Source organism: Podarcis gaigeae (assembly GCF_964106915.1).
Source record: "Podarcis gaigeae genome assembly, chromosome: 5".
NCBI classification, from domain to species: Eukaryota; Metazoa; Chordata; class Lepidosauria; order Squamata; family Lacertidae; genus Podarcis; species Podarcis gaigeae.
Genome location: NC_139681.1, coordinates 56,904,202 through 56,930,007, shown reverse-complemented (window position 1 = coordinate 56,930,007; position 25,806 = coordinate 56,904,202). Strand labels below are relative to the sequence as shown.

General features: G+C 41.7%; 1 protein-coding gene and 2 long non-coding RNA genes across 4 annotated transcripts in view; 1 reads left to right on the top strand and 2 right to left on the bottom strand.

Moving 5' to 3' along the window:
* Window positions 1-25,806, bottom strand: part of LOC310844222 — a 399,653-nt gene that overhangs the window by 163,652 nt on the left and 210,195 nt on the right. The window contains exon 2 of the long non-coding RNA XR_014564010.1: window positions 8,658-9,261. This is a non-coding gene — a long non-coding RNA (uncharacterized lncRNA). The remainder of the gene's footprint in view (window positions 1-8,657; window positions 9,262-25,806) is intronic.
* On the top strand, window positions 834-21,266 carry LOC310844220. 2 transcript variants are annotated; one of them, XR_014564007.1, is made up of 4 exons: window positions 834-2,300; window positions 17,380-17,746; window positions 19,734-19,773; window positions 21,141-21,266. It is a non-coding gene; the product is annotated as an uncharacterized lncRNA (long non-coding RNA). The 2 variants fall into 2 exon arrangements; XR_014564008.1 differs by lacking the exon at window positions 19,734-19,773 and having other exon boundaries at window positions 21,141-21,230.
* On the bottom strand, window positions 7,173-25,087 carry CYP17A1 (cytochrome P450 family 17 subfamily A member 1). The gene is made up of 9 exons (XM_083738018.1): window positions 23,829-25,087; window positions 21,128-21,266; window positions 19,138-19,367; window positions 17,862-17,948; window positions 16,023-16,238; window positions 14,710-14,879; window positions 14,134-14,237; window positions 10,982-12,849; window positions 7,173-9,765 (listed from the first exon to the last, which is right to left on the bottom strand). Exons 1-8 carry the CDS (start codon window positions 24,135-24,137, stop codon window positions 12,572-12,574), a joined length of 1,533 nt encoding a protein of 510 aa, XP_083594144.1. The 5' UTR covers window positions 24,138-25,087; the 3' UTR covers window positions 7,173-9,765; window positions 10,982-12,571.

Genomic DNA, 25,806 nt, shown 5'->3' with positions numbered 1-25,806 from the left:
TGAGTATGTATTTTCTGCACATACTCAGAGAGGTAAGTATGCTGTAGCAGCTTCCTCAGAGCCAGACTGTCAGCAAGACATTTGGAATATGAGAGGGAGAGTATTTCTTTCTGGATTTGTTTGTGATTGAAGAGCAGCTGTGCTCTGAGGGTTCATGCTTTCCCAGTTCATCTGGCCACATGCCCAGGCTGGAGGGCCCACAGGTATTTTGGTATTAATTCGCCATGCTTTATTGCTTTTGTTCTGTGTCTGCTGCAAGAAAGTAACAATCTCCTGCTTACCATTGCTTCATATGTCCCTAGGGTTATTGTGTAACTTGGTATAATTACCCAGGGAGCCAGAAGCACACGAGGACTCAGCATGGGAAGCAACGGGAGAAGTTTATTCCCATCTGTAAAAGGTAAAGGTACCCCTGCCCGTACGGGCCAGTCTTGACAGACTCTGGGGTTGTGCGCCCATCTCACTTAAGAGGCCAGGGGCCAGCACTGTCCGGAGACACTTCCGGGTCACGTGGCCAGCGTGACATCGCTGCTCTGGCGAGCCAGAGCCGCACACGGAAACGCCGTTTACCTTCCCGCTGGTAAGCGGTCCCTATTTATCTACTTGCACCCGGAGGTGCTTTCGAACTGCTAGGTTGGCAGGCGCTGGGACCGAGCAGCGGGAGCGCACCCCGCCGCAGGGATTCGAACCGCCGACCTTTCGATCGGCAAGTCCTAGGCGCTGAGGCTTTAACCCACAGCGCCACCTGCGTCCCCTATTCCCATCTGAAGGAACAGTAATAAACAGATTCCAGTGAAATCGACAGACATTGCTCATTGACTTGGGTAGGTTCTCTCAGTGTTAGCAAGTTCAATTATTGCTGAAGGGGAAGCACACATTCCTGCAAATATTAAGTACTTGCTTGTGATGTAAATACATCATACAGTAGTGCCTCGGGTTAAGTACTTAATTCGTTCCGGAGGTCTGTTCTTAACCTGAAACTGTTCTTAACCTGAAGCACCACTTTAGCTAATGGGTGCTGCCGCCGTGCCACTGGAGCACAATTTCTGTTCTCATCCTGAAGCAAAGTTCTTAACCTGAAGCACTATTTCTGGGTTAGCGGAGTCTGTAACTTGAAGCGTATGTAACCTGAAGCGTATGTAACCTGAGGTACCACTGTATCTTGTAATGCTATCACCTAGCCATGGTTCTGGGCTGTCGTGAGCTTATCATCTATTAGAGTCAGCTTACGCTTTCTCTTTCTCGTTCCCTATCAGGTCCTCTGTAGGTGTGACACTGCTTCTGGAAACCATTTCAGATGTTGAATTCTCCCTTCTGGCACATATTCAGGGCACTACCCTAAAGCTGAGTGCTAAAAGGAATGATGTTGATTTTAAATACAGTAACCCCAGGGCTGTCCATGACATTTTGCTCTCACACTGTCATGAAGAATTGTGTTTAATAAGATGTCTGTAAAGCCCTTAGCAGTAAGAATCAGTAACTCCACTTCTGGAAATTTCTGGTCTTAATTGTTCACCCTTTGGCATGAGGCACAAGGTATGCATTAACATAGTTCTAGTGAAAGGTATTGAGACTGTGAAAGTCAACCAATGTCAAAATGTGCAGACTGGAGAGTATGACATAAGGTAAAGCATATGAAGGGAGTAAACGGACTCTGTCTCTTAATATAAGCAATAAGAGGACACTTAAAAAGACAAGAAGCCAATTAAGATCATACAAACAAATTGCATTGCTCCATGCAGCAAGTGGCTGTGGAGACCAAGTGTTTGAGAAGATTCACAGAAGGAATGTGTTGGCATTGGCTAATGTTGTCAGAACCACCTGTTGTAAAGAGAAGTGATCTCTAATTATTTCAGGATGAGACCTTCCGGGCAAGATTATCCAGCATCTGTTCAGTGTATCTTTGCACCTGTCTCAATAGCAATGACCACTTTCAAAGTGGGCTATAGAATTTTGATGGATCTGTGGAGATGACAAGTTTCTATGCTTTTGTAATATTTCTAAATATATACTGATATAGAAAGTCTTCCCTGGAAAGTGTGTGGGGAGGGGGAGTATTTTGATATTGAAAATAGTTCTCAGTAGCACAACATTGGATAATACTCACCATATTCTTTGTAAGAGCTCCAATATGCTAAAATACTGCAATAGTATTTTTTCCCCCAGGTTGCTTTGTGTGTTCAGGGATTTTCCACTTTTCCCGCTGTGTCATCCCAAGATACCACAGAGAAAGCTGGATTGCTTAATCCTGTTTGACATCAGTGACAGTGTAAATGGTACAGCATATATTTCTGCACAAGGTGAACATGTTTCTCTATAACTGGGCATTTGGCTGATTAAATAAGTTTGTGGGAGGGAAATAATTTTTGTTGTATTTTATGTATTTTGTGTTTTTATGTTGCAAAATGCCCTGTGATCTTCAGATGAAGGGCAGAATACAAATTAAAAAATAATAATCTGTTTAGGGTAAAGCCTGGACAATGGCAACAGGAATATACAAAGTGGCAGTACAACCAGTGGCAGAAAGGCAGGGCATATCTCCTTTCACTCCATCCTATGTATTATTATTGACAAAGGAAAGTGTAAGGATACGTTTTCTCTAAGGGATAAGAATACTTCAGCACCTATGGACCTGCAAACAAATAGCTTACTACTACTGGTTTCCCCAAGTGGTTCCAGGATACTGCAGGGCTGTCTAATCATGATAAATCTCTTATTTTATTATATCCAGTCTCTACATGTTATAATTATTTTTGAAGCAATGCATTCTACCTTTTCCACCCAGCCAAGTAATTAAAAAAAAAAAATCTTCTGTAACCTAGTATGGAAAGTGGAGAGACTTGATACTGTCATCCAGTTTTATTTCTCCTATTGTGCCCTGGTGAAGTTTTAATCTATATATATGTGCCTGCACCTATTGCAGGCTGCTAAATATGAGCTTCAGCAAGCTGGGGCTATGGGACAGAGCCCTCAAGCTAAAATATGGGAATTTAAGCTGTGAGGCAGCTGGTGGGGATATAAATACTGATAGAAGTGATTTCAGAGGGAGTGTTTACCAGCGAATGGGAAATCCAAGGTCATTAAATCATAGGCCAAAGTGGCATCCCAGGTCTTGATATTAAATCTGGAAGGATACTTTATTTCATGTCTATCTGGATAGCGAAGGAAGAAGGCAGAATTTAGGTCAAGCAAGAGGATGCAGGCGTCAGTGGGTGACATTTTGTTAACACAAACAAAACCTTGAAAGCAAACTGAGTTTGGCCACCTGGAAGATCATATTGGGGGTACTGAGCATTTTGCTCTTAGCTTAATCAGCAAGAGCCACTGACCATGTTGCTTTATGTTGAAAACATTCTATACCTAGTCAGAAACTGGTGACTATATCAAGAGAAGAGCAGGCTGGGAAAGAGTGAAAGAATTTGCCAAAATCTGGTTTGTTTGAGCCTGTAAGGGCATTTGCAAACTGGCCTAATTAACATGTGCATATCTCTCTGTATGTCTCTCTGTCTATGTCACACACACACACACACACACACACACACACACACACACACACACACACACACATTCTCTCTCTCTCTCTCTCTCTCTCTCTCTCTCTGTGTGTGTGTGTGTGTCTAAGTGTAACCTTATTTTTGCTACAACAGCATGTTTCTTTCCAGTCTAATTTCAGTGGGAGAAGGGGAGCAGAAAAGGCCTCTGTGGGTGTATGTGTGAGTGCCTTGGTGATTTTGTAGAATGGAGAGAGTGGCATGAGTCTGTTTGGGAAAACTCGATGGCAGTTTTGTTCCTTACATAAAAGACACCCACTTATCCACTTCCAGTGTTATTGGACATGATCCCGATTATGAAACTCATGACTGGTGCTCACAAAAAACTTGCTCACTGAAAAGAAGTATAAGGACTAACAAGGACACCTTTTCAGAATGGTGGGTTTCTTTTCTTAACTTTGTAGGCCCAAAAACCTCGTACACTGGACTGTGCTGTTAGGAGCCCTTGATCAATAGATCTCACACCTTACCAAGGCAAATAGCTGTTAACTGTGGCACACTCTGAGCTCTTCCTTGAAGTCCTTCCAACACACACACACACACACACACAGAGAGAGAGAGAGAGAGAGAGAGAGAGAGAGAGCGCTGAACCAGGAACTTCCCTCACAAAGATTGCATGGTTTGAGATTGATTTTTATTTTGCAACAGCCAATGCTTAGAGCTAGAGGTGTGGGGATGATCTCCATCTTGTGGCAATTGTAGAGTATTTATTCTCTTTCCACTCCTTATTTCACTGTGTTGAGCTTTTCTTAAGCTCTCTCTCTTGCTTAACTATTTTCCTTACTATGTACACTTAAAAAAGAAAAGAAAATGAAGCGCTTGGGGTTGTTTTTAAGTCAATCCACCGTGAGCTATTTATATACCATGCATGGTGCACCTTGATAGACATGAGATTAGCAATTTGAACCAGGAGAAGTTAGCCATCACATAACAGGTCCTCAGTCTGGTGGACTCCCTCTATATAGCACTACAAGGCTGCATCCACATCACACATTTAAAGTCTTTGCTTGGTAAGAGGTGATTTTCTATATTGAATATACTTTCCAGGAAGAGGGCACTTTAGTCAAGAAGAACACACTAGTTGTTGGAAAAATAAATTCACACTAGAAACCTGGGGTGTTTTAACTTGGTGTTTTAACTTGGAACTGTTTAAATTGTATTGTTTATGGATAAATTTTGATGTATTGTTTTTAGATATGGGCCAATGGCCGTAATAAACCAATCAATCAATCAATCAATCAATCAACCAATCAATCACACTAGAAACCTGAAAGTTTTTTTTACTAATGGCCCAAGCTATCTGAAACAATGAATATGCTCAGTTATCCTTCACATCAAGTCTGGGATGATCTTCTAAAATAAGTATGTTAGACCTGAAATAGGAAACATGTGGCCCTCCAAATGTTGTTTGATTGCAGATCCCATCATCCATAACCACTGGCCAAGCTGGTTGGGTTTGATGGGGAGTCCATTAACACCTGGAGGTTCACAGGTTTCTCATCCTGCCTTAGATAGCTATAATGGCTTCCATCTCATAATTATAGGAGTGCTCACTTTAAAAAGTAACACAATGCCAGCATTCTTACAAATGAATATTTTGAATGGCTATTGATCTTAAGCAGCAAAAGGGGGGATATAAAAAAGGGTGTGAGCTCAGCCTCCCGTTGCTGTGTAGCAGATGATCTTAACTGGCTGAAGGTACTGGAATAAGCCCAGAACAACTTTTTTTTTTTGGTCCTCAACACATTGTAGCCTTGATCTTCTCAGGCAAGCCTTGTTTCCCAAGCAGCCCTGATCTGTTCTGGTTCAGGATAAAGGATAATAAAGATCCTACTGAATTATAGCACAACCCTAATCCTATAATGGAACTTCCTCCTGGTAAACGGAGTTAGGATTGGAGCTTTTGATGTTCCTAGAATTGATGACAGTTATTATGGCAGATGCAGATAGGCTGTTTGTTGCTTTGGCAAGGCTCTGTGTTTATTTTCTGTCAAATGCCTAACAAAAAATATTGTACCAGTTTCTGAGAACCTGCTGCATGGTACAAATTTACATCTTTCGCACCATTTGAAGATTCTCTGAAGGAGCATTTCTCAAACTGCAAGGTAAAGCTACACAAATTGACTGGATAGCTCAGTCAGTAAAACATGAGATGCTTAATCTCAGGGTCATAGGTTTGATCCCCACACTGGGTGAAAAGTTCCTGCATTGCAGGGGGTTGGACTAGATGATCCTCATGGTCCCTTCCAATTCTACAATTATATTCTATCGACTTATAGCCTTGCACAAGTAATTTCCAGCTTTTCTAACATAAGGACTAGTTTCTCTTATTTCTCTTTTATACTAAACAAGGAGCCAGTGTGGTGTGGTGTAGTGGTTAGTGTTGGACTAAGACCTGGGAGACCAGGGTTCATACCCCCCACTCGACCATGAAGCTTATGAGGTGACCTTGGACCAGTCACTGTCTACTGTGTTTTCAGAGATGAGGGTTCTGCCATCATTACCCTTCTGCTTCCCAGCAGGCTTTGGTGCAAACTGACACCTGCACAACAGGCCAAAAAACCCCCATTTGAATGTCTGCTACCTCCTGTCCCCTTTGTATTTTAAGACTTTGACCAGATAGAGAAAACATGTCTTCAGCATCATCCATAAGCTACTTTTTCCTCTCTTCACTGCTGTTTACCATCTAGCCTGATTTAGAGTTCTTAAGAACTCAAAAGCTTGCACATTATTTTGTGACACTTTGGTATTTTGGAATTTCTCGTTTTTGGAATCTTTTAATACTGCAACTGCAGCTAGAGTGACTTGTATCATAATCACCGGGAACTGTTGTAAATATGTGTGAGCTGGTGCCATCTAGCGAGCTCCACAGTATATGCAAACTGTTAACTCTTCTGCAGCTAACATGCAGAAGAGTTGCTGTAACAGCCAGATTGGTGTTCATTCACCCTGGCCAAGTTGACTAATTGCGGTAGACTATGGATGCTTATTTTGTTGAAATGTGCTTCCATTCAGATGAACAACACCTTTGAAAGATGAACAACACCTTTGTTCGGATGCTCATCTGAATGTGGGTATTGTCCACCTCCCCTGTTCTGCTTTCAGTGGGATGTGCATGCAGTTGTGGGTCTTCATCCACATTCTGCTTCAACCAGTCCTGCAACTGCATACATGTATAGCTGGCCTGGGAGAGGGGAATGCTAATAGGCAACTAAACCAGGATGGCAAAATAGGAAGTTGACTGGGTAAGGGTTGTGTTCCTTTCTCTCCTGCCTCTTCACATTGAAGGCAGTGTGAGGGTTTTGTCTGCCTCCAGTAATGTTCACTGTGTAGCCAAATTTGATCAGTTTTGGAACTCCCGCCCATCAGAGAGAAATTTGTTCTCCTGGTTGGCGTCTTTTTGACATCAGTTAAAGCCTTCATCTGGCCTTTGGGGACTGAAGAGATGGTAGGCTGGTTCCTATTCAGTGTGACTTCTGTTATTGGTGCTATTTTGTATACTGTGAGTTCAAATAATATAAAACAATCTCTAGCTTCTCTGCACACTTGCACCGTTTTCCTTTTGCTTTTATGACCAGGACAAATGTACATGCTCTCTGCTTCAGTGAAATGTGACATCAATTGCTGAGGGATATGTTTTAATTCAGCCAGAATCCATAATACATACCATAAAACCATGGTAAATGTGAAGCAAATATGGTAAAATATGCACACAAGTTCATCCATGCATACAAGGAATATGGAGAACGGGATCTGTAAGTTTAGTGACAAATATACTAATAGAGGAATCAACCAACCAAGAAAGCAATTGTGATTGTAGTTCTATAAACCTTTCAGTAACTTTGTAGAATTAAACAACATCAACATGGAGTATGTCACGTTGAATATGGTGATCTTTGCTTCAAAGCAATCTGAGCATAGGAGTATAGCAAATATTCCCTTCTGAAATAGCTGAAGCTTCCTAATTTACTAGTTGGTATATTTTAATCATTTATTAGCTAAGTTACACTGCCATTCTATTGGAAGAAATTTCCAGTGTGGTTTGTTCTCAGGTAAATAGTGTAGGACTGTTGCTTTTAGCGAGAAAGCTTGGCATTTTTAAAAAGCAAAATTGCTTTGTGTTAATAAATCATATTTATTGAATCATTATCACCCCCCTCAATTTAGAGTCCCTGCTGCAAATGGTATGCAAACTAACCATGTTTAATCAGAAGCTTAATGGGGTTCACACCCTGTCAACCTTTGGCTGAATAAACAGTCCCCAAATCAGATTTATATATTCCAAAATAAGTAATAAAAATAAAACCCTTTTAGTATTTTTGGGGAGAATATTCATTTTTATTGCCGAGATTCTCCCCATTAATGATAATTGCATTCTGCTTCATATATCTAAGTCTTTTTTAATTTCTTTCCAATTCCTCACTTAATTATCTTTATAGATGTTATGATTATTTACCTATAGTGACACTCCTACGAACTTCGCTTTTTTCTCTTATTTTCCAGCTGGTAATTTCCCCTAATTTCTTCTAATGCTATTCCTATTGCAAATGATCCCAATACTTAACAATACACAATGTCTGAAAAATTGGTGAAAAGATCTGTCTAAGTTTATCTGGAGGGGGAAGAAACCTAGGATAAAACATACGATATTTATCATCAAAAGACAGAGGAGGTTTTGCACTCCCTGACTTAGAATTGTATTTTGAAGCTCCCTACCTGTGTTGAATTAAAGACTGGGTTTTGCTAGAAAATAGGGACGCGGGTGGCACTGTGGGTTAAACCACAGAGCCTAGGACTTGCTGATCAGAAGGTTGGCAGTTCGAATCCCCATGACGGGGTGAGCTCCTGTTGCTCAGTCCCTGCTCCTGCCAACCTAGCAGTTCGAAAGCACGTCAAAGAGCAAGTAGATAAATAGGTACCGCTCCAGCAGGAAGGTAAATGGTGTTTCCGTGTGCTGCTCTGGTTCGCCAGAAGCGGCTTAGTCATGCTGGCCACATGACCCAGAAGCTGTACGCCGACTCCCTCAGCCAATAAAGCGAGATGAGCACCGCAACCGCAGAGTCGGTCACGACTGGACCTAATGGTCAGGGGTCCCTTTACCTTCACCTTTATTGCTAGAAAATACACAGTTGATAGACTTGGAGGGCCATGATGTCAAATATGGCTGGTATTTGGTACGGCAAAGCTGGAATACGTAAAAGCTTCGCCAGTCATGTTATTAGAAAAACCTTAGTATGGGAAAAATACAAAAAATTGTTAGAAAACGAAACACCAAAGTGGTTATTCCCAATAGAAGCTGAGACAAGGGAAGAAAATTAATAAAAGTGACAACTGGGGTACCAATAATGAATTGCTAGACATCTCAGAAGGAGAACCAAAAATAGGGGGGGGGGGGAATGAAGAGATTAAAGAGTACGTGTTGGACTGGCTGAATTGATTATCACCAAATCAATTCAAAATTTAAGGTAGATAAGAAATTGGGATTTGCAGAAAAACCATCAAAATTTGAAAAAGAAATATTAAAATTTAGCGTTAAAAATTTATATAAAATGTATAGGATATTACTTGATTGGGAAACGAAAGAAGAATTTGTAAAATCATCTGTGATCAAAGGGGCACAAGATGTGGGTCATAATATTGATTTGAACCTGTGGGAACAATTGTGGAAAACAAACTTAAAATTCACTGCTAGTTATGCATTAAAAAAGAACTACAGTGGTACGTACTTAATTCATTCCAGAGGTCCGTTCTTAACCTGAAATTGTTCTTAACCTGAAGCACCACTTTAGCTAATGGGGCCTCCTGCTGCGCCGTGCGGCCGCCGCACGATTTCTGTTCTGATCCTGAAGCAAAGTGCTTAACCTGAGGTACTATTTCTGGGTTAGTGGAGTCTGTAACCTGAAGCGTATGTAACCTGAGGTACCACTGTATAAGAATTTAAAAGAAGACTGGACATTATATATCGATTATATGAAAAAATATTATAACAAGAATATAATTGTAACAGGCTGACAAAAAACACTCAGCAGTAGATGTTACAACGTGGGATAATATAAGGTACTGAAAACCACTTAGTAGAGTAAGAGAACGCAGTTGAAAAGATAGCAGTTAGGAAACCAAGGAAGGAGTGGAAGGGGAGTAAAAACTAAGGTTTATAAGAGTCAAACTCAAGGAATAAGCTATGTTACCATTATTATTCATATATATGTGTTGTGTATATATATATATATATATATATATATATATATATATATATATATGCAGGTTTTGGTGTCCTCGGGTGTCTTCCCGTGTAAAAGTTGGGGTGTCTAGGCGACGTTTCGACGAGGTCTCACTCGTCATCTTCAGGCTGGTGCTTTCGGCTTCTTGTTACTGGAACAGAGCGGGATCTCAATGTTTGAGTTCCTATAAATACTGTAGAGGGGGTGTGGTGTCTAGCCTCCAATGTTCTGGGCAGAGAGGAAGTTCCCAGGCTAGTGTGCCTTTTCTTCTTTTGTTCCTTAATTACTTGAGAGATACCTTGAGTGATTTCTTGAGTGATATCCTGAGTACCACTTAGGTGGGTCATTAGGTGTGGATTAGTTGCTAAAGTCTTTGTGTCTTGACCTCTTGAACTTTGTGAAGAGTTTTCCTGAGAAGATGGCTGTATTGCACTTAGTTGTGCTTTGGCTTGGCTTCGTGTATAGGGGCGAGCTGTGGTTTTGTGGCTTGTGTCAGCCAGATCTGTGTAGGGATTGCAGGGGGGTGCAGCATCCGGAGGTGCCACCATGGATTGGCTACTGGATGGTGTCAGTAATTCATCTGTGGAGAGGGTCTGGGTTTGGGTCTGGTGTGGTTGATTGGTGTTGGCGTTCTGTGTGCCTCTGGATCTGGTGTCAGTTTTTGTGGGGAGGGCTAATTTCCAGATGTCTGGCAAGCGGGATGTGTCGTCACGCTTGTTCATGTTGTGAGGGTGTTTCTCTATCTCGATGGCTTCCAAAGCACAACTAAGTGCAATACAGCCATCTTCTCAGGAAAACTCTTCACAAAGTTCAAGAGGTCAAGACACAAAGACTTTAGCAACTAATCCACACCTAATGACCCACCTAAGTGGTACTCAGGATATCACTCAAGAAATCACTCAAGGTATCTCTCAAGTAATTAAGGAACAAAAGAAGAAAAGGCACACTAGCCTGGGAACTTCCTCTCTGCCCAGAACATTGGAGGCTAGACACCACACCCCCTCTACAGTATTTATAGGAACTCAAACATTGAGATCCCGCTCTGTTCCAGTAACAAGAAGCCGAAAGCACCAGCCTGAAGATGACGAGTGAGACCTCGTCGAAACGTCGCCTAGACACCCCAACTTTTACACGGGAAGACACCCGAGGACACCAAAACCTGCATTCCTGTACCCGTGAAAATCTACGAAAGCAAATATATATATATATATATATATGTTTGTTTTTCCCCCAATTGTCCTGTGTCTGACTGTAACACAGTATGCGTTGATGATATGATAAAACAGAAAAGCAAATTGAAAAAAGAAAAAACCCTTTTGGCAGTTGTATTGAGCATAACAGCAGGTGGAAAATCAAAAATATGTGGGGGGAAGAAAAACCGTATATGAGAGAAATAGGATGTAGGTAACTAAACTCAATGGTATTTCTAGAGGGAGGATATAGTGGGGTAGAAGTAAGCTGTACCAAATTTGGAAGTGGATGAAATTAGTTTCTGGCTTCTTCTCTGTAGTAATACAAGTGAATAGCCTTATAAATCTGAGGAAGCCCTATCCTTGTAGCAGAAGGCTTTTAATGCAGGAATGGGTAACATGTGGCCTTCCAGATATTGTTAGACTCCAACTCCCATCAGTCCCACCCAGAATGGCCAGTGATTGGGGATGGGGCTTGTAGTCCATCAACATCTGGAAGACACAGATTTGTTAACTCTCCTGTACTGCATTGGCTTCAGTTTTGAACAAATACATGCTGTGAACAGACTCCAGCTCAGGTATGAGGCCGTTGCTCTTCTCACCCACTGTAGAGCCAGCTGATTAGACCTCCCTAACTATATCCTGCCTTTAAATGAGAGCTATTTTTCTTCCTTGAAGTAACCCCCTTATCATTTGATATTATATCCACAGCGTCTACCTGCGCTCCCCCTAGATAAGAACCAACCAGCTTCGCTTTTCTTCTGACACACTTCCTAAAGCTATTTTAATCCCATCATTGGACAGCTAATGTTCTCCCCTTTCTACAGAAAGTACTAGGACATAAAATGGGTTGCATTCAAGGTTGTGGATTTTTTGCTGCTGTCCATAGGTACTGGCAAACAACAGAGACATCACAGTATTCCCACCTGCCTCTGATGCTCATAGTTAAGTTACATAAGACCCATGACAATGGTTTTGCAGCGCTCTGTCCTTATTTTATGCATGCTCTTCTCAAACCAGGGCTTTCCCTAATTTGTTGTGCTAGTGCTTTGGCTGGTGTCCATTGATTTCATAACTAATCATGACCAGATCTTTGAGCACAAGCATTTGAGGATCCTGTGCTAACATCAATGGAGGCACCAAAAAATAAGAATGGGAGGACACAGAAGGGACAAAGTTCATATCTAAATGGGTGAGCTGTGTTCCACGGGTTAAGATCACTGAAAGAAAATTAACAGTATAGGTTAATGACAGGAGTCCAGCAATGAGAGACAAATGGGGTGACCTCTTTGTTTAGAGACACTTCAGAGTTGTCACTGCTCTGCCATGCAAAACACTGCATTCTCAGTTATTCCATTGGAGTCTGAGGGAGAGATGGAAGAAGATGCAACTTTCGATGTCAAAAAAGTTTCTTATGAACTGTGGTGTCCTTTCTGCCTTTCTCCAATGTGCCTAATATATTCTACTACGTGGATAGTGGCTCGTGTCCTTGACTAAGCAGTTTACTTCCCCTTCTTGGCACACTTATCCAGGAAACCTTTTAATGAACCAGCTGAAGTAATTTTTGGTCTCTTTCCATTTAGGGAGGCTGTCTGAGAGCCAAATAACGTCACTCCTCTCTTACTTTGGCCTTCCAAGCTTCCCGCAGTGTGGCCTTTACTTTGAAATTTGGTACTTGAAGCACAACTCCAAATTTCCCCTCTGGTTCAGGCAGTGTGTGGCCTTGAGGGACGCTGAGTGTGAATCTCTGCAAGGTCCAAGCTATAAAGAGGAACAGCTCCATCTTGGCCAGGACTTCTCCCAAACAAACCCGGGTACCAGCTCCAAAGGGAAGATAACTGGGTGAGGGAGAGGCGATTCTCTTCCCATCCTTATTCAGGAAACGTCCTGTGTGGGAGGAAGAACACACATAAACATATCCCCAGAAAACATAAATAAAACATAAACTGATACCATACAAGAACTTGGCTGGAATATCTCTATAGACCAGATGAAGGGAAACTTTGACCCTCCAGATGTTGCTGAGTTATAACTCCCATCATCCCTGGTCATTGGCCATGCTTGCTGAGGCTGATGGCAGTTGTAGTTCCTATGCTACCAGATCCTGTTCATGGTTCTTGTATTCTTTAATGAGCCGCCTAACAAGTTGGGTCCAGGACACCTCGTACCTGATCCCTTATATCCCTGCTCAGGCACTAAGGCCTTTTGGGGGAGTCACTATTAGTGGTTCCTCATGGCTTAGATGCATGGCTCGTACATTCAGTACTGTGGGCCCAGTTTTGTGGCACTCCTGTCTTCCTGTTGCACTTTTGACACCTACCGAAGACTTTTTTAAGTATTCCAGCAGGCTTTCTGAATGAATTCTGATTTTATTGTTTTAACTCATTTTTAGTCTTATTATAATGCTCCTCCAGTATTGCTGTGATCAAGCAGTATACACAGTGTTGAAACAAATATTTGGAGGGCCGAAGGCTCTTCACATCTGCTACAGACCCTTCCCAAATGTGCCCGTGGACAGTAATTCTATAACACAGGCCCAGGGAGTCCCCCACACCTACCAGCCCCCTGTCCCCCCTGAAATAGTACTTCTGTCTTGTCAGGGTTCAACCTCAATCTGTTAGCTGGCATCTATCCTCCAACTGCCTCCAGACACTCACACAGGACATTCACCACCTTCACTGGTTCTGATTTAAAAGAGAGGTAGAGCTGGGTGTCATCTGCATACTGGTGAACACCCAGCCCAAACCCCCTGATGATCTCTCCAGCTGCTTCATATAGATGTTAAAAAGCATGGGGGAGAGGATAGAGTCCTGAGGTACCCCACAAGTGAGAGCCCAGAGGTTTGGACACTCATCCCCCAACACCACTTTCTGGGCACGGCCCAGGAGGAAGGAGCGGAACCACTGTATGACAGTGCCCCCAGCTCCAGAAGGATGTCATGGTTGATGGTGTCAAAGGCCACTGAAAGATCCAGCAGAACTAGGAAACAGCTTTCATCTTTGTCCCTAGCCCGCCAGAGATGTGACCAAGTCAGTTTCAGGTACTGGGTTGGAAAAGGAATAGAAAAAGTGTGTTGAAAATCCACCCTGCCCAGACAAAAACGGAATTTAAGCAGCACACACACACACACACACACACACACATGCCAGGAGGCAAGTGTGGCAGACTCACCTGGATTAAATTCCCCTGGCTTGTCCCACTCTTTCTCATCATGGTGAATGGACCACAGGTTAATCACAACGTGAGCTCCCTTAGGAATGTCATATTTCCCAATGCTGCAGAAAGACAAAGGCCATCAGTGGCTTCCTCTTAAAAAGGTAAAGGACTCCTGACAGTTAAGTCCAGTCGCGAACGACTGGGGTTGTGGCGCTCATCTCGCATTACTGGCTGAGGGAGCCGACATTTGTCCGCAGAAAGTTTTTCTGGGTCATGTGGCCAGCACGACTAAGCAGCTTCTGGTGAAACCAGAGCAGCACACGGAAACACCATTTACCTTCCCACTGGAGCAGTACCTATTTATCTACTTGCACTTTGACGTGCTTTCAAACTGCTAGGTGGGCAAGAGTGGGGACTAAGCAATGGGAGCTCACCCCGTCGCGGGGATTTGAACCGCCGACCTTCCGATCGGCAAGCCCTAGGCTCAGTGGTTTAGACCACAGCGCCACCCGCTTCCTCTTACTGATGCCCTTATGTCTCCTTCTGCACCTCAGCTTTGCAGCAGATCTCACTTTTGGAAATGGACTTTACCTTGTATCTGCCAGTGCCTCGTGTGGGATAAGGAGTGGAGCTACAGGCCGGATGCGCAGAGTTTCACAAATGGTAGCGTCCAAATAAGGCAAGTGCTGCCGGTCATCAAGCTGAGGAAATCTGTTAAAGCCAAGTTTCTGATCCAGTTCCTCTTGGATCTTTTGCTGCACCTGGGAAGTGTGGAAGAGTTAGACAAATCAGACAATGAGAGCAGCAGGTTAGGAAGTCTGCAATTCAGCTCTCTTTCCCCCCTAATTTATTTAACTGTCGGCCTTACCCTTTTTCTTACAGTTGGGCGACTCAACAATGGAAAGAAAGCTACTGCCTTTTCAAGTACTTTTGAAATAGGGCTTCATGTATTCCTTTGCTCATGCAGTAGGTGTGAGAAACTACACTGCTAGTGGATAACAGCTTTTCCACTTCCCATTTACCAAGACCTTCTGTGCTAACAGAGGGGTGCAGGAAGCTATGGTATTGCTTGTTTGGGGAGGGCTGATACATATGCTGCCACTAGGGAGCCATTTTTAATTACTGCATGCGGTGCATCAGTGTGTGGATTGGGTGATTCCCCCTCTCCATGCCTCTAAAAATGGTGCAGTCCCATGAAGAAAGGTCACTTCCCGATAGGAATGAGTAAATCTTTCAATTTCAATTTCTCTCAGTTTCTCATTTTAAATTCAGTTCCACATCCTTTTGTGATTTTTTTTAAAGTCCTCGTGAAAATTCATCAGCATTTTAGCACAAATTTCTCCCAATGTGTACATTTTTGTATACAATTTTGCCCAAATATAAATTTTTTTGCAAAGCAATTCCTCCCCCCAAATATAATGCACTTTTCTGTGTTATTTTAACTAATACATGCATTTATATGTATACTTTACCCTAGTATATGCACTTTTGGTACCCACTACATGGTAGGAGAACTGCATTGCATAATTCAGCGACGTGTTAATTTTGAAGGATGGCTTTCTTTTGATTCACATACTGTTTCCGAAAGTGTGAATTAGATAGGTTCACCTTTAAATGAGAACGACATCAAAATTCTCCCCCATCCCTATTTCCATATGACCTATTTATTGAGCATTCATCCTGACTTGTTTGCATTAGTTGATATTGATTGTTTCATAGAATCATAGAATTGAAGGGTTGGAAGGTACCACAACGGTCATTTAGCCCAATTCCCTGCAATGCAGGAATCAACGTGGGGCTTGAACCTGCATAGGATTGCACTTTATGCTACTCTTCTCTATCTTGTTCACATAACACACTGTCAAGAATCCCCAGGGATTTGGGCAGGACTAGAGGAGCTGTACCTCTGGGTAGTGCAGGAGATAGAGCACAATCCACTTCAACACAGTTGTGGTCGTCTCCACACCAGCTCCAAAGATGTCAGCCACTGTCATGAGCAGGTGGTCGTCCGTCAGCTCCTGCCCAGGCAACAGATGACTGTTGTTGTTTTCCATGTTGAGTTTGGCTTTCAGGAGTACGTTTAATAAACAATTGGCGGAATCATCATCGCTGAACATTTCCTGGGTAGAAGATGAAAGCAACTGTGGGCTAAGATCGAGCGACAATTTATGGTCTAGGCCATCATCTCCCTACCCCCAACCCCCAAACAACTACTGTCATAAGTCTTTAAAAATGCCAGCTGCCAGCCACTGCCACTGTCAGACCTCCCCCAAAACACGTAAGAGGGAAATAAAATATAAAATACAAACCTTGTTTTAAAATTCTGAAGCTGTGACTATATGCCCACTAATTTGAAATAAATTCTGTTGAGATCAATATAACATTTTGGAACATGGGCAAAAGTATCATGAAATGAGCGAGTCAGTATAGATTAGGTTTTTTTATATATCTAATAGCTGCAGTCCTGTCCTGCAAAGCATATTTGCTTGAAAGTAATTAACACTGTAATGGTTCAGCAGCCAACAATTTTTTAGGGAACATGAGGAGTGTTTTATTTGTTTATTGTAAACTGAGCCTTACTCTGCAAGACTCTGTATGTCTATTGAGAAGTATGTCCCACTGAGCTCAATAGCACTTACTCTCTGGTATTGCAGCCTGATCATTCTTATTATTCTTATTCTTATTATTTATATACCGCCCTATACTTGGGTGTCTCTTGGGCCAGCCCTGATCTCTGCCCATACGTTAAATGAATGAATGAATCTTAGTCACTGTGAAAAGTGACTTTGACTTTTATGGAGGTGAGAAGCTCAGAGTAGCATTTTTTAGTTTCACAAGAAGAATAAACTTGTGAGGTAGATTAGTGCCCAAGGCTACCCTGAACATTAATCAAAGCTGAGCCAGGATTTGAAACTGGCTTTCCCGCAGCTAACCCCAAAAGTATAACCAATGTCTTGACAGGAAGAACACGGTAATGCCTGGCCACACAATCCCATTGTTAATGCCACTAACAGCACCTGATATTCCAGATCTGTTATAGTGAGGGTAATATGGTTTGCCAATGAGTCTGATTATTAGTGTTGTGAACCATTCTGGGAATGATTGCGGTTCACAAATGATATATAAAATATTGTATTTCTTCTTAAATGACTGGGCTTCAGAGGACATGACAGCAAAGCATGTAGGATCTTTCTGTTCTATGTGCTCTGTCCAATTTAACATTTCTTACTATGCCAACATCCCCCCATCTTCCTGGTTTAGGACACCTGGTGACTGAGAGCTCCAGAACTGAGGCACCAGAACCGAGGCTTCTTCCCACTTGTGGGCCTATTGTTAAAAAGGTGGGAGAAGGTAAGACGTAGAGTCTTGAAGCAGGGTCCTTCTTTATGCACACATCTTTCTCTCCTTCCCTTTTCTCTCATCATCCAAAATTGTGTTCTAATTGTGATTCATATTGGAGTACCATTTTCATCTTTGCTATGATGCTCATTGCTTTTATCCACAGATCCTTCCATCTCCATGAAACAGCTTTCTCTCTTTTGCTGGGTTTGCTCCTCTAAGCATCTCTTTACCCTGGCTTTTGAGACTTGAGGTGCATATTTTTAGGACCCACCTTACTTCTGTGTGTGTAAGTTATTTTTAAGTGTTTTTAATATTGTGTTTTAATTGTTGTAACCCACCCTGGGACCTTAGGGTGAAGAACAGGTAATTAATAACAATAATACTAAGTGTATTCTACTTACTTTATGTTTTGCAAACTTCTGCTGTAGGAGCTGATCTCTTGCTTCCACACACTTCCTCAGCAGTACCAAGTCTTTATTGGGAAAGAGCTGGAGAAAGAAACAACCATAATGACAATTCTTTTCCTGTCTGCAGAAAATAATCCCCTCTCCAGAACTCCTGTGTTAATCCCTGCGACTAAGGGTTATGTAGCAGACAGATCTGTTCCATGTAATGTAGACTGTGATCTGACTAGATGCTTCTGGCATCCTGCACATGCCTCAAAATCCCTGTAAAGTGGTACCTCGGGTTACATATGCTTCAGGTTACAGACTCTGCTAACCCAAAAATATTACCTCGGGTTAAGAACTTTGCTTCAGGATGAGAACAGAAATCGTGCAGCGGCGGCGCAGCGACAGCAGGAGGACCCATTAGCTAAAGTGGTGCTTCAGGTTAAGTACAGTTTCAGGTTAAGAACAGACCTCCAGAACAAACTAAGTACTTAACCCAAGCTTCAAATCAACTGTATAACTTAGTATGATTTCTCTTTGACATGATGTGCATGAACATGGAAGTACAGAATATCTGCATCAAATATATCCTATTGAAACAAGTAACTATGGATTTTGCCCAGTCAAAGAACACATTCTGTTCAATGAACACAAAGTGATTTTTCCCCTCCCTCACATAGAATTCTAAGTTAGCTGATCTATATGCTATTGCCCACTCGAATAACTGTCTATATCTATCTATCTATCTATCTATCTATCTATCTATCTATCTATCATCTATCTATCTCTATCTATCTATCTATCTATCTATCTATCTATCTATCTATCTATCATCTATCTATATCTATCTATCATCTATCATCTATCTATCTATCTATCATCTATCTATATCTATCTATCTATCTATCATCTATCTATCTATCTATCTATCTATCATCTATCTATCTATCTATCTATCATCTATCATCTATCATCTATCATCTATCTATCTATCTATCTATCTATCTATCTATCTATCTATCTATCTAATCTATCTATCTATCATCTATCTATCTATCTATCTATCTATCTATCTAATCTATCATCTATCTATCTATCTATCATCTATCTATCTATCTATCTATCTATCTATCTATCTATCATCTATCTATCTATCTATCTATCTATCTATCTATCTATCTATCCTAAAAGAGTACCTAACCCTCTCTCCTCAACCTCTCTTAATGAAGAATGGCAAATCAGGTGAAAATGTGTTATTTAGTTGCTAGCCCTTCCCACCAGCTCTCACCTGAAGCCAAGGGAAGATATCCAACATGCTCTCCTTGGCTACAGTATCCACAATGCCTTGGCTATATTGGAGCATGGACTCAAACTCAGGGTCTCCACGCTGGTAGGATGAGTTAAAGCAGATGGTGCACACCACATTAGTAACAGCACGTGCCAGTTCAGGTGCCATGTCCAGGGGCAAATTCTGTTTAGCACTCAGAAGTTCACACAAAGTAGCTGCTTCTTGACAGACTAAAAGAAGAGATGCATGAAGGGATGTTAAAACCTTTAGGAGCTAGAAGAAGGTGGTTATGAATAAAGATGAAAGGATGAAACTGAGGGACATTGGCAACCCAGATTTGGAGATGGGGCAACTTTGAAATAGACAGGGTAATCCATCAGATAAGAATGCTGGTTCCACATTGGGAGACAAGGGTTCAAAGCCATTTCCTCCACAAACTTGCTAATGGCTTTGTCAGGAGGTCATTATCTTTCTGAAGTGACTATACTACTTCCCATATTAAGAATCCTTGCTGTCTGGGTAGCTATTCTATTGTTCCTGACATGCGCAGTATAATTTGAGATCTTGTCTATTCTTGTTTTACTTTTTTTTAGCAGAAAGAGACTGATAAAGAGTATTTTTTTGGCCACACTGCAAGTAAGTTCTGACCACTACCACTAAGTGACAGTAAAGGACAAAACAAGACGATGCCCTGTACTAAGAATTTTGTACAGTCTCCTTCCTGCTTCCCTTTCCTCCCATATGATACTTCCAATCTGATGCAGACTGAGAAAATTAATTCCTATACGTATAGAAGACAATCAGAATCATAGCTGCTCCTCCCTGCAAAGAGTTTTCTTCTTAATTGACCCCAAAGATTGGCTGCAATATATTAGGGGGTCATAGGGGCCTAGAAGGGATATGATCCAGTACATTATATCTAATTTTCTTTGTCCCAGTGATCATGTGTTTCCTATAGTTATTCAACTGGGACATCCTGCTTTATATATTTATTTTTTGTTGCTCTTTGAGATTATTTGTATTCTGTTAGACCTTTTCACATTATACAGGTGTGGGGGTTTTTTTGGGTTGTTTTTTTTAAAACACATTACACTACAAATCCATGATTCACCTGAACCCCAGTAGTCTGTGTGATGAGAAGAATATATAATACTGTACAAAGAAAATATTTGTAAGGAAATCCGATTGCTACTCCTAAAGTTGCAGGTGCCTAATACATGCCTGAAATTATTCAAAGTGTAGTTCTAGAAAGATAATGCTCCCTCCCCAAAAGAGCACAGTTGCTCCAGCATAAACCAGCATGTGGCTATAAGATGGAATTCTACCTTTGAAAGGTTTAGGCAGCCAAACACAACTGCACCCAAACTCTGTACCAATGGTTGGAAACAGACTTAACATTCAGAGCAAGCATAGATATGCTTAGAACTGCGAATGGGTGCACACTTCCTCTAGTTCTTTTCCCCCTGCACCTTCATTCCTGAATGGACACACATAATTTAATTTGGTTGCCACCCCTCTGCGCCCCCCCCCCCATGTTTCAGGTGGACTTTCACACTGCTTTATCTGCTTAAAAAATTGTTTGAAACTCTTTTTAAAAAACATTTTTGCACATAACTATCATTTTTCTATTTCAATATCTGTTCTGAGAAGGCAAGTAAGGAGGTGGTTTCAAGAGTGATGCAAGCACCAGCTGATCAGGGAGTGATGGCATAAATCCAGTTTCAGCTGCAACCTGGAAAAACAGATTCCTCCCTAAGCTCAACCTGAGGTTTGTGGTGTGTGCCTAAATTCTGGTGATGTGTATATTTGCACTCTGGCTGGAGGAGAATGAACACTGCTCTGAAAACAAATGCTTAAAGTGTTATTCAGCCAAAGAGGAGCAAATTACCCTAATGTTTTGGCCACAAGAGTCATCACTAGGATCTTATCTCCTCAGCTCCCTTCTTGGAATTCTCTTACAGCAATCCCAACTTTTCCTTAGTTTACTTACTGATTTTCTCCAGGGCCAGAGAACCCTTTCCAAACATGGAGAGTGCAGAATGTGCCAGCTTGCGCTGAACTTTCCAGACCGGGCTGTAATTGGCAAATGCAATGTCTTTTCCGTTTCGAGTCAGCAAGTCTGTTGTCACCTTGAATCAATGAAGAAGAAAACTTAACAGCATTGTAGTTTTATTTTACTTGGAAGGAGGAAAAACGCAAACAACTATTTTCATCAGATTCATTCTTCTGCATTTGATTAAAATTTACTTTTTAAAGCCACTTCAGACCAAAAAGTTATTCACAATATCACTGATACAGGTTTGTTATTCCCTAATTATTATGGCTTAAAATGGGCAAATATATACAAACCAGTTTTGTATGTTAAAAGCCTATTTCCCCCCAGAATTGTTCTCTTTTTACAGAAGAGAGGGTGTTCCTTCATTCTGGAATTAAAGCAGATTTCGGCTGCAGTCCTACACTCGGCTGTAAGTAAGCTCTAGTGAATGTAATGGAACTTACTTCTGAATACAGTGGTACCTCGGTTTATGAACTTAATCCATTCCAGAAGTCCGTTCTTAAACCAAAACCATTCTTAAACCGAGGCGCACTTTTCCTAATGAGGCCTCCCGCCGCCAGTGCCCTTCCACCATTTCGCTTCCGTTCGTAGACCGAGGTAGAGTTCACAAACCGGGACACTACTTCCGGTTTTGTGGAGTTCTTATACTGAATAGTTTGTAAACAGGGCTGTTATTAAACCAAGGTACCACTGTAGACATAATACTGCAACATTAGTGCCTTTTCATCTGTATATTAGGGAACCTGCATTCACACAAGAGGTATGAGGGTGTAATTTAAGAAGTGCAGCAATTCGTTTATTTATTAAAATTATTTTATTGAATTGTTTAAAAATGCTACCTTAACAAGAAAATGAAGAATCAAACACTTTCTGGTTTACATTTCTGATTCTTTGTTTTCTTTATTTTCGTTACGGCTGCACTTTTTTTTTTTTAAGCAAAACAGAAGGTGCAGCAATTTATCTGGGTCATAAAATTGGGAAATTCTTTGAAAGGTTATTAAATGTTGCATATTACTCAGAGGCCAAGACCAATAATTCCTAAAGCACCTCTGGAACCATTCCAGCGCTGCAGATCTTACAATCAGCCTTGTTTTATGGCATAGTCAAGTAGTTTTGCTGTTGGATTTTGTATATATATACATCCCTCTTCAAAGTCAACATCCTAGGAGAAGAACCTAAATGATTCCCAGACATCAGAAAGGTAGGAAAACAAAATATATGAACATGCCACTTTGTCTAAGGCCACAAATTATATTTGATTAAAGAAAGGCGGAAGTACTATCTAGAACTCAGCAAACATTAATTTATCATACTAAAGGAACCACATAGCTCACGATCCACATCTATGTATTTTAAACTGAATGAATATTTACCGTGTAATGTCTATAATGCATATAGATCATAAGCATTTAGACATGCCAAGGCTAATGTTTCAATGAAAAATAAGTATAATCTAAAAGTAAGATGCATGAAAGCATTTGCTTCCTCACCTCTTCTCCTTGAAAGTTAAGAAAAGTATAGGACAGAAAAGGGTTATAATCAACCAGAAACTGCCTATCAGAATCTGCCTCTTCCTGGCTATGCTGCTGCTCTCCAGATAGTTTTTCTCTCTCTTTGTATTGGGTTACAAAGACAAGTTCATAGGAGTGGCAAGGCAAGAGCTCAGTGGTGAAACACATGCTTTTTATGCAGAAGGTGCCAGTTTCAGTCCTTGCATTAGAAGGATCTTAGGTACTGGCAAGAAATCTGCCAAAGCCCTTGAGTGCTGCTGCAAATCAGAGTAGAGAATACTGTACTACAGGTATCAATAATCTTATTCAATAAACCAGTTCCAGAAATTTATAACCTGCAGTTAACTCAGCAACCCAAGTAGTAACTCTTCCTTAGGAACAAAATGGGTGATGCTTTCATTCAAGGAACACAGAAGCCCACTTGTATCATGCTCTGAAGAGCAAATCAAATGCATGTTCATAGAATTATAACAGTTTTCGCTGAGGGCAAAATGCAATGTGATAGAGCAAGCCATGACTGCTCACCTCATTTCCCATGCACAATCCCTCATGTAAATTTCAGGTATATTTCTTCTAGCCTAGCTCAATCCTAGTACGCTGTTCTGGGCTGGAGATAATGTTTCTGGGATGACTGAACACAGAGGAGAGGTTAGAGGATTCAGTGCTCATCACCTGTATGTCCCTTTTCATGTTAAAACCACCCTGTTTTCTGCTGCAGACAGCAGGTCATAACTTAACAATATACAGTGGTACCTCTGGTTACGAACTTAAAAGAACATACAGTGGACGCTCGGGTTGCGAACGTGATCCGTGCAGGGTGCACATTCACAACCCGCAGCGTTCACAACCTGCAGCGGTGCATCTGCACATGCGTGGGTTGCGATTCGGCGTTTCTGCGCATGCACAAAGTGCAATTTAGCGCTTTTGCGCATGCACAACTGTCAAAACCCGGAAGTTACCCATTCCAGTACTTCCAGTTTTCGGCGGTCCGTAACCCAAAAAAATGCAACCTGAAGCATCTGTAACCCGAGGTATGACTGTACTCTGTTGTTTCATCACCTCTTCCACTCTACCCACCAGATTTCATGGCTTAGAAATAAGGAAGACACTTGTAGCTTGCTTACCTTTTGAGGTCGGCCACCAAAGATCTTCCCTTTCTTAAGCAGCACCTCTTTGGCATGGGTATAGTTGTGGACCACTACTACATAACTGGAGCCCATGTACAAGGAGTAGATGCTGCCATACTTCTGCTGCAATCTGTGGAAAAAGAGATGGTACTGGGTATGTCCAATAAAATAAAAGAGGCTTCCGATGACTGGCAGGGATGGCAGGCATCTGGGGTAGTTTGCCTTGGGCTCCAGTTTCCCTTTTGCCATCCTCCAGAAGGATAGGAGAGCCAGCCCCAAGAGTAAGGCAGCCAGTAGAACAGTCATTGCCCCAGGTGGTTTGTTGCTTGGTCAGCAATCAAAGAACAAGAAGACAAAGGGAAGCAATGTCCCTGCAACAACCAAGTTACGGCTCTTATAACAGTTTGTAGTCACATGCTTTTACCTTGGGGGTGTGCCAGGCCTTGCTGGACAACCCATGGGAGATAGCAGTAATCTGAAGCACGAAGGCTAGCCTTGCCTCCTGCCAAAAAAAGAGAAAAGCAGTAACAAAGTGCAAAACTCTTTAGCGGATCTGAGCCAAATATACAATCAAAGATATGCAGTGGGAAATGCATAAGTAAGGGTTATTTGGTTTAATTAAAATGTATAATCTACTTTCCCATTCTAAAAGCAGTCCTCAATATCCCCATAATACATTCCAATATGGGGTAGCCATATCCCCCCCAATTTGTTCATGAAAGACACAAATCTAAGCTGTCAAATTCAATTCTCTATGGAAGTTCTAAACTGGGGTGTCTAAGGTTTCTTAATGCAAAGCAGAATTTATTAATTATCCCTCTATTGGCTGATACGTTTATGCTCACAGCTTACTTTAAAAACAACATAAAGGGCATTAAAAGGTAGCAGATCTAAAAATGCAGCATAAAAATAATTCAATAGGACCAGTTCAAAAAAGGACACAGACTGGGAAAATAAAATTACCTGGTGTGGTGAAGGTATCAGAGTGGGACAGCATTCCAAGGCTGTGTGCCACCACTGAAAAGGCCCTTTCATTATGACAGGCTAGACACGGCAATTACTAAAGCCAGAATCCAAATGTTTCACTAGTGCAATGAGTTTTAGCTGTGTGATAGAACTTCCATACACTCTCATTTCTGCTTGTGGCTCCTGGGGATTTTAGGGGGTGGGTCATGGAAAGAAGAAAAGGTGGGAAGGTTCCACCGTGCAGATACAGTGGTACCTCGGGTTAAGAACTTAATTCTTTCTGGAGGTCCGTTCTTAACCTGAAACTGTTCTGAAGCACCACTTTACCTAATGGGGCCTCCCACTGCTGCCGTACTGCCACAGCTCGATTTCTGTTCTCATTGTGAAGCAAAGTTCTTAACCCAAGGTACTATTTCTGGGTTAGCAGAGTCTGTAACCTGAAGCATCTGTAACCTGAAGTGTCTGTAACCTGAGGTACCACTGTAATGTTAGTTGCTGAAATTGCACTTCCAAGCTTGTGTCACAGGAGAGCTCAGTGAATTGTTTTGGCAACTCATATCTTGTGGCACCTTAAAGACTAACACATTTTAAATAATGGTATAAGTATAAGCTTTCTGGCACTTTACTTCATTGGATCAACCGATGAAGTGGACAATAGTCCATGAAAGCTTATGCCATAATAAATTTGTGAGTCTTTAAGATGGCACAAAATATCTTCCCCTTGAGACCAGCTTTCTATGACATCCCCATCTCCAGGTGTCAGGGTCCATTTTGACAGTTGTGAAGACTGCCGTCCCTTGGGGGGGTCACTATTTCTTGATACTTCTCAAGGTGACAGCTGAGGGACGCTGCCTTCTGAAGTAATGACAAGATCAAAGCTGAATGTTCTGAGACCCCAGATAAGTTATGCAGTTGGATATTGCTATGGCTAAGGCCGGTACTGTCATTTCCCCATATCCATTCTGCCTAATTTCCATTGCAACCTTGGAACAGTCTCAGCTGAATTTGC

What these genes read in the sequence shown, in the direction of transcription:
- CYP17A1 (XM_083738018.1), bottom strand. Translation starts at nt 24,137, where the DNA reads ATGACTGTTCTACTGGCTGCCTTACTCTTGGGGCTGGCTCTCCTATCC. An exon ending in TTGGTGGCCGACCTCAAAAG is followed by an intron (nt 21,267 to 23,828) that starts GTAAGCAAGCTA and finishes CATTGATTCAAG; the next exon opens with GTGACAACAGACTTGCTGAC. An exon ending in TCTGGCCCTGGAGAAAATCA is followed by an intron (nt 19,368 to 21,127) that starts GTAAGTAAACTA and finishes CTCTTCTTTTAG; the next exon opens with TCTGTCAAGAAGCAGCTACT.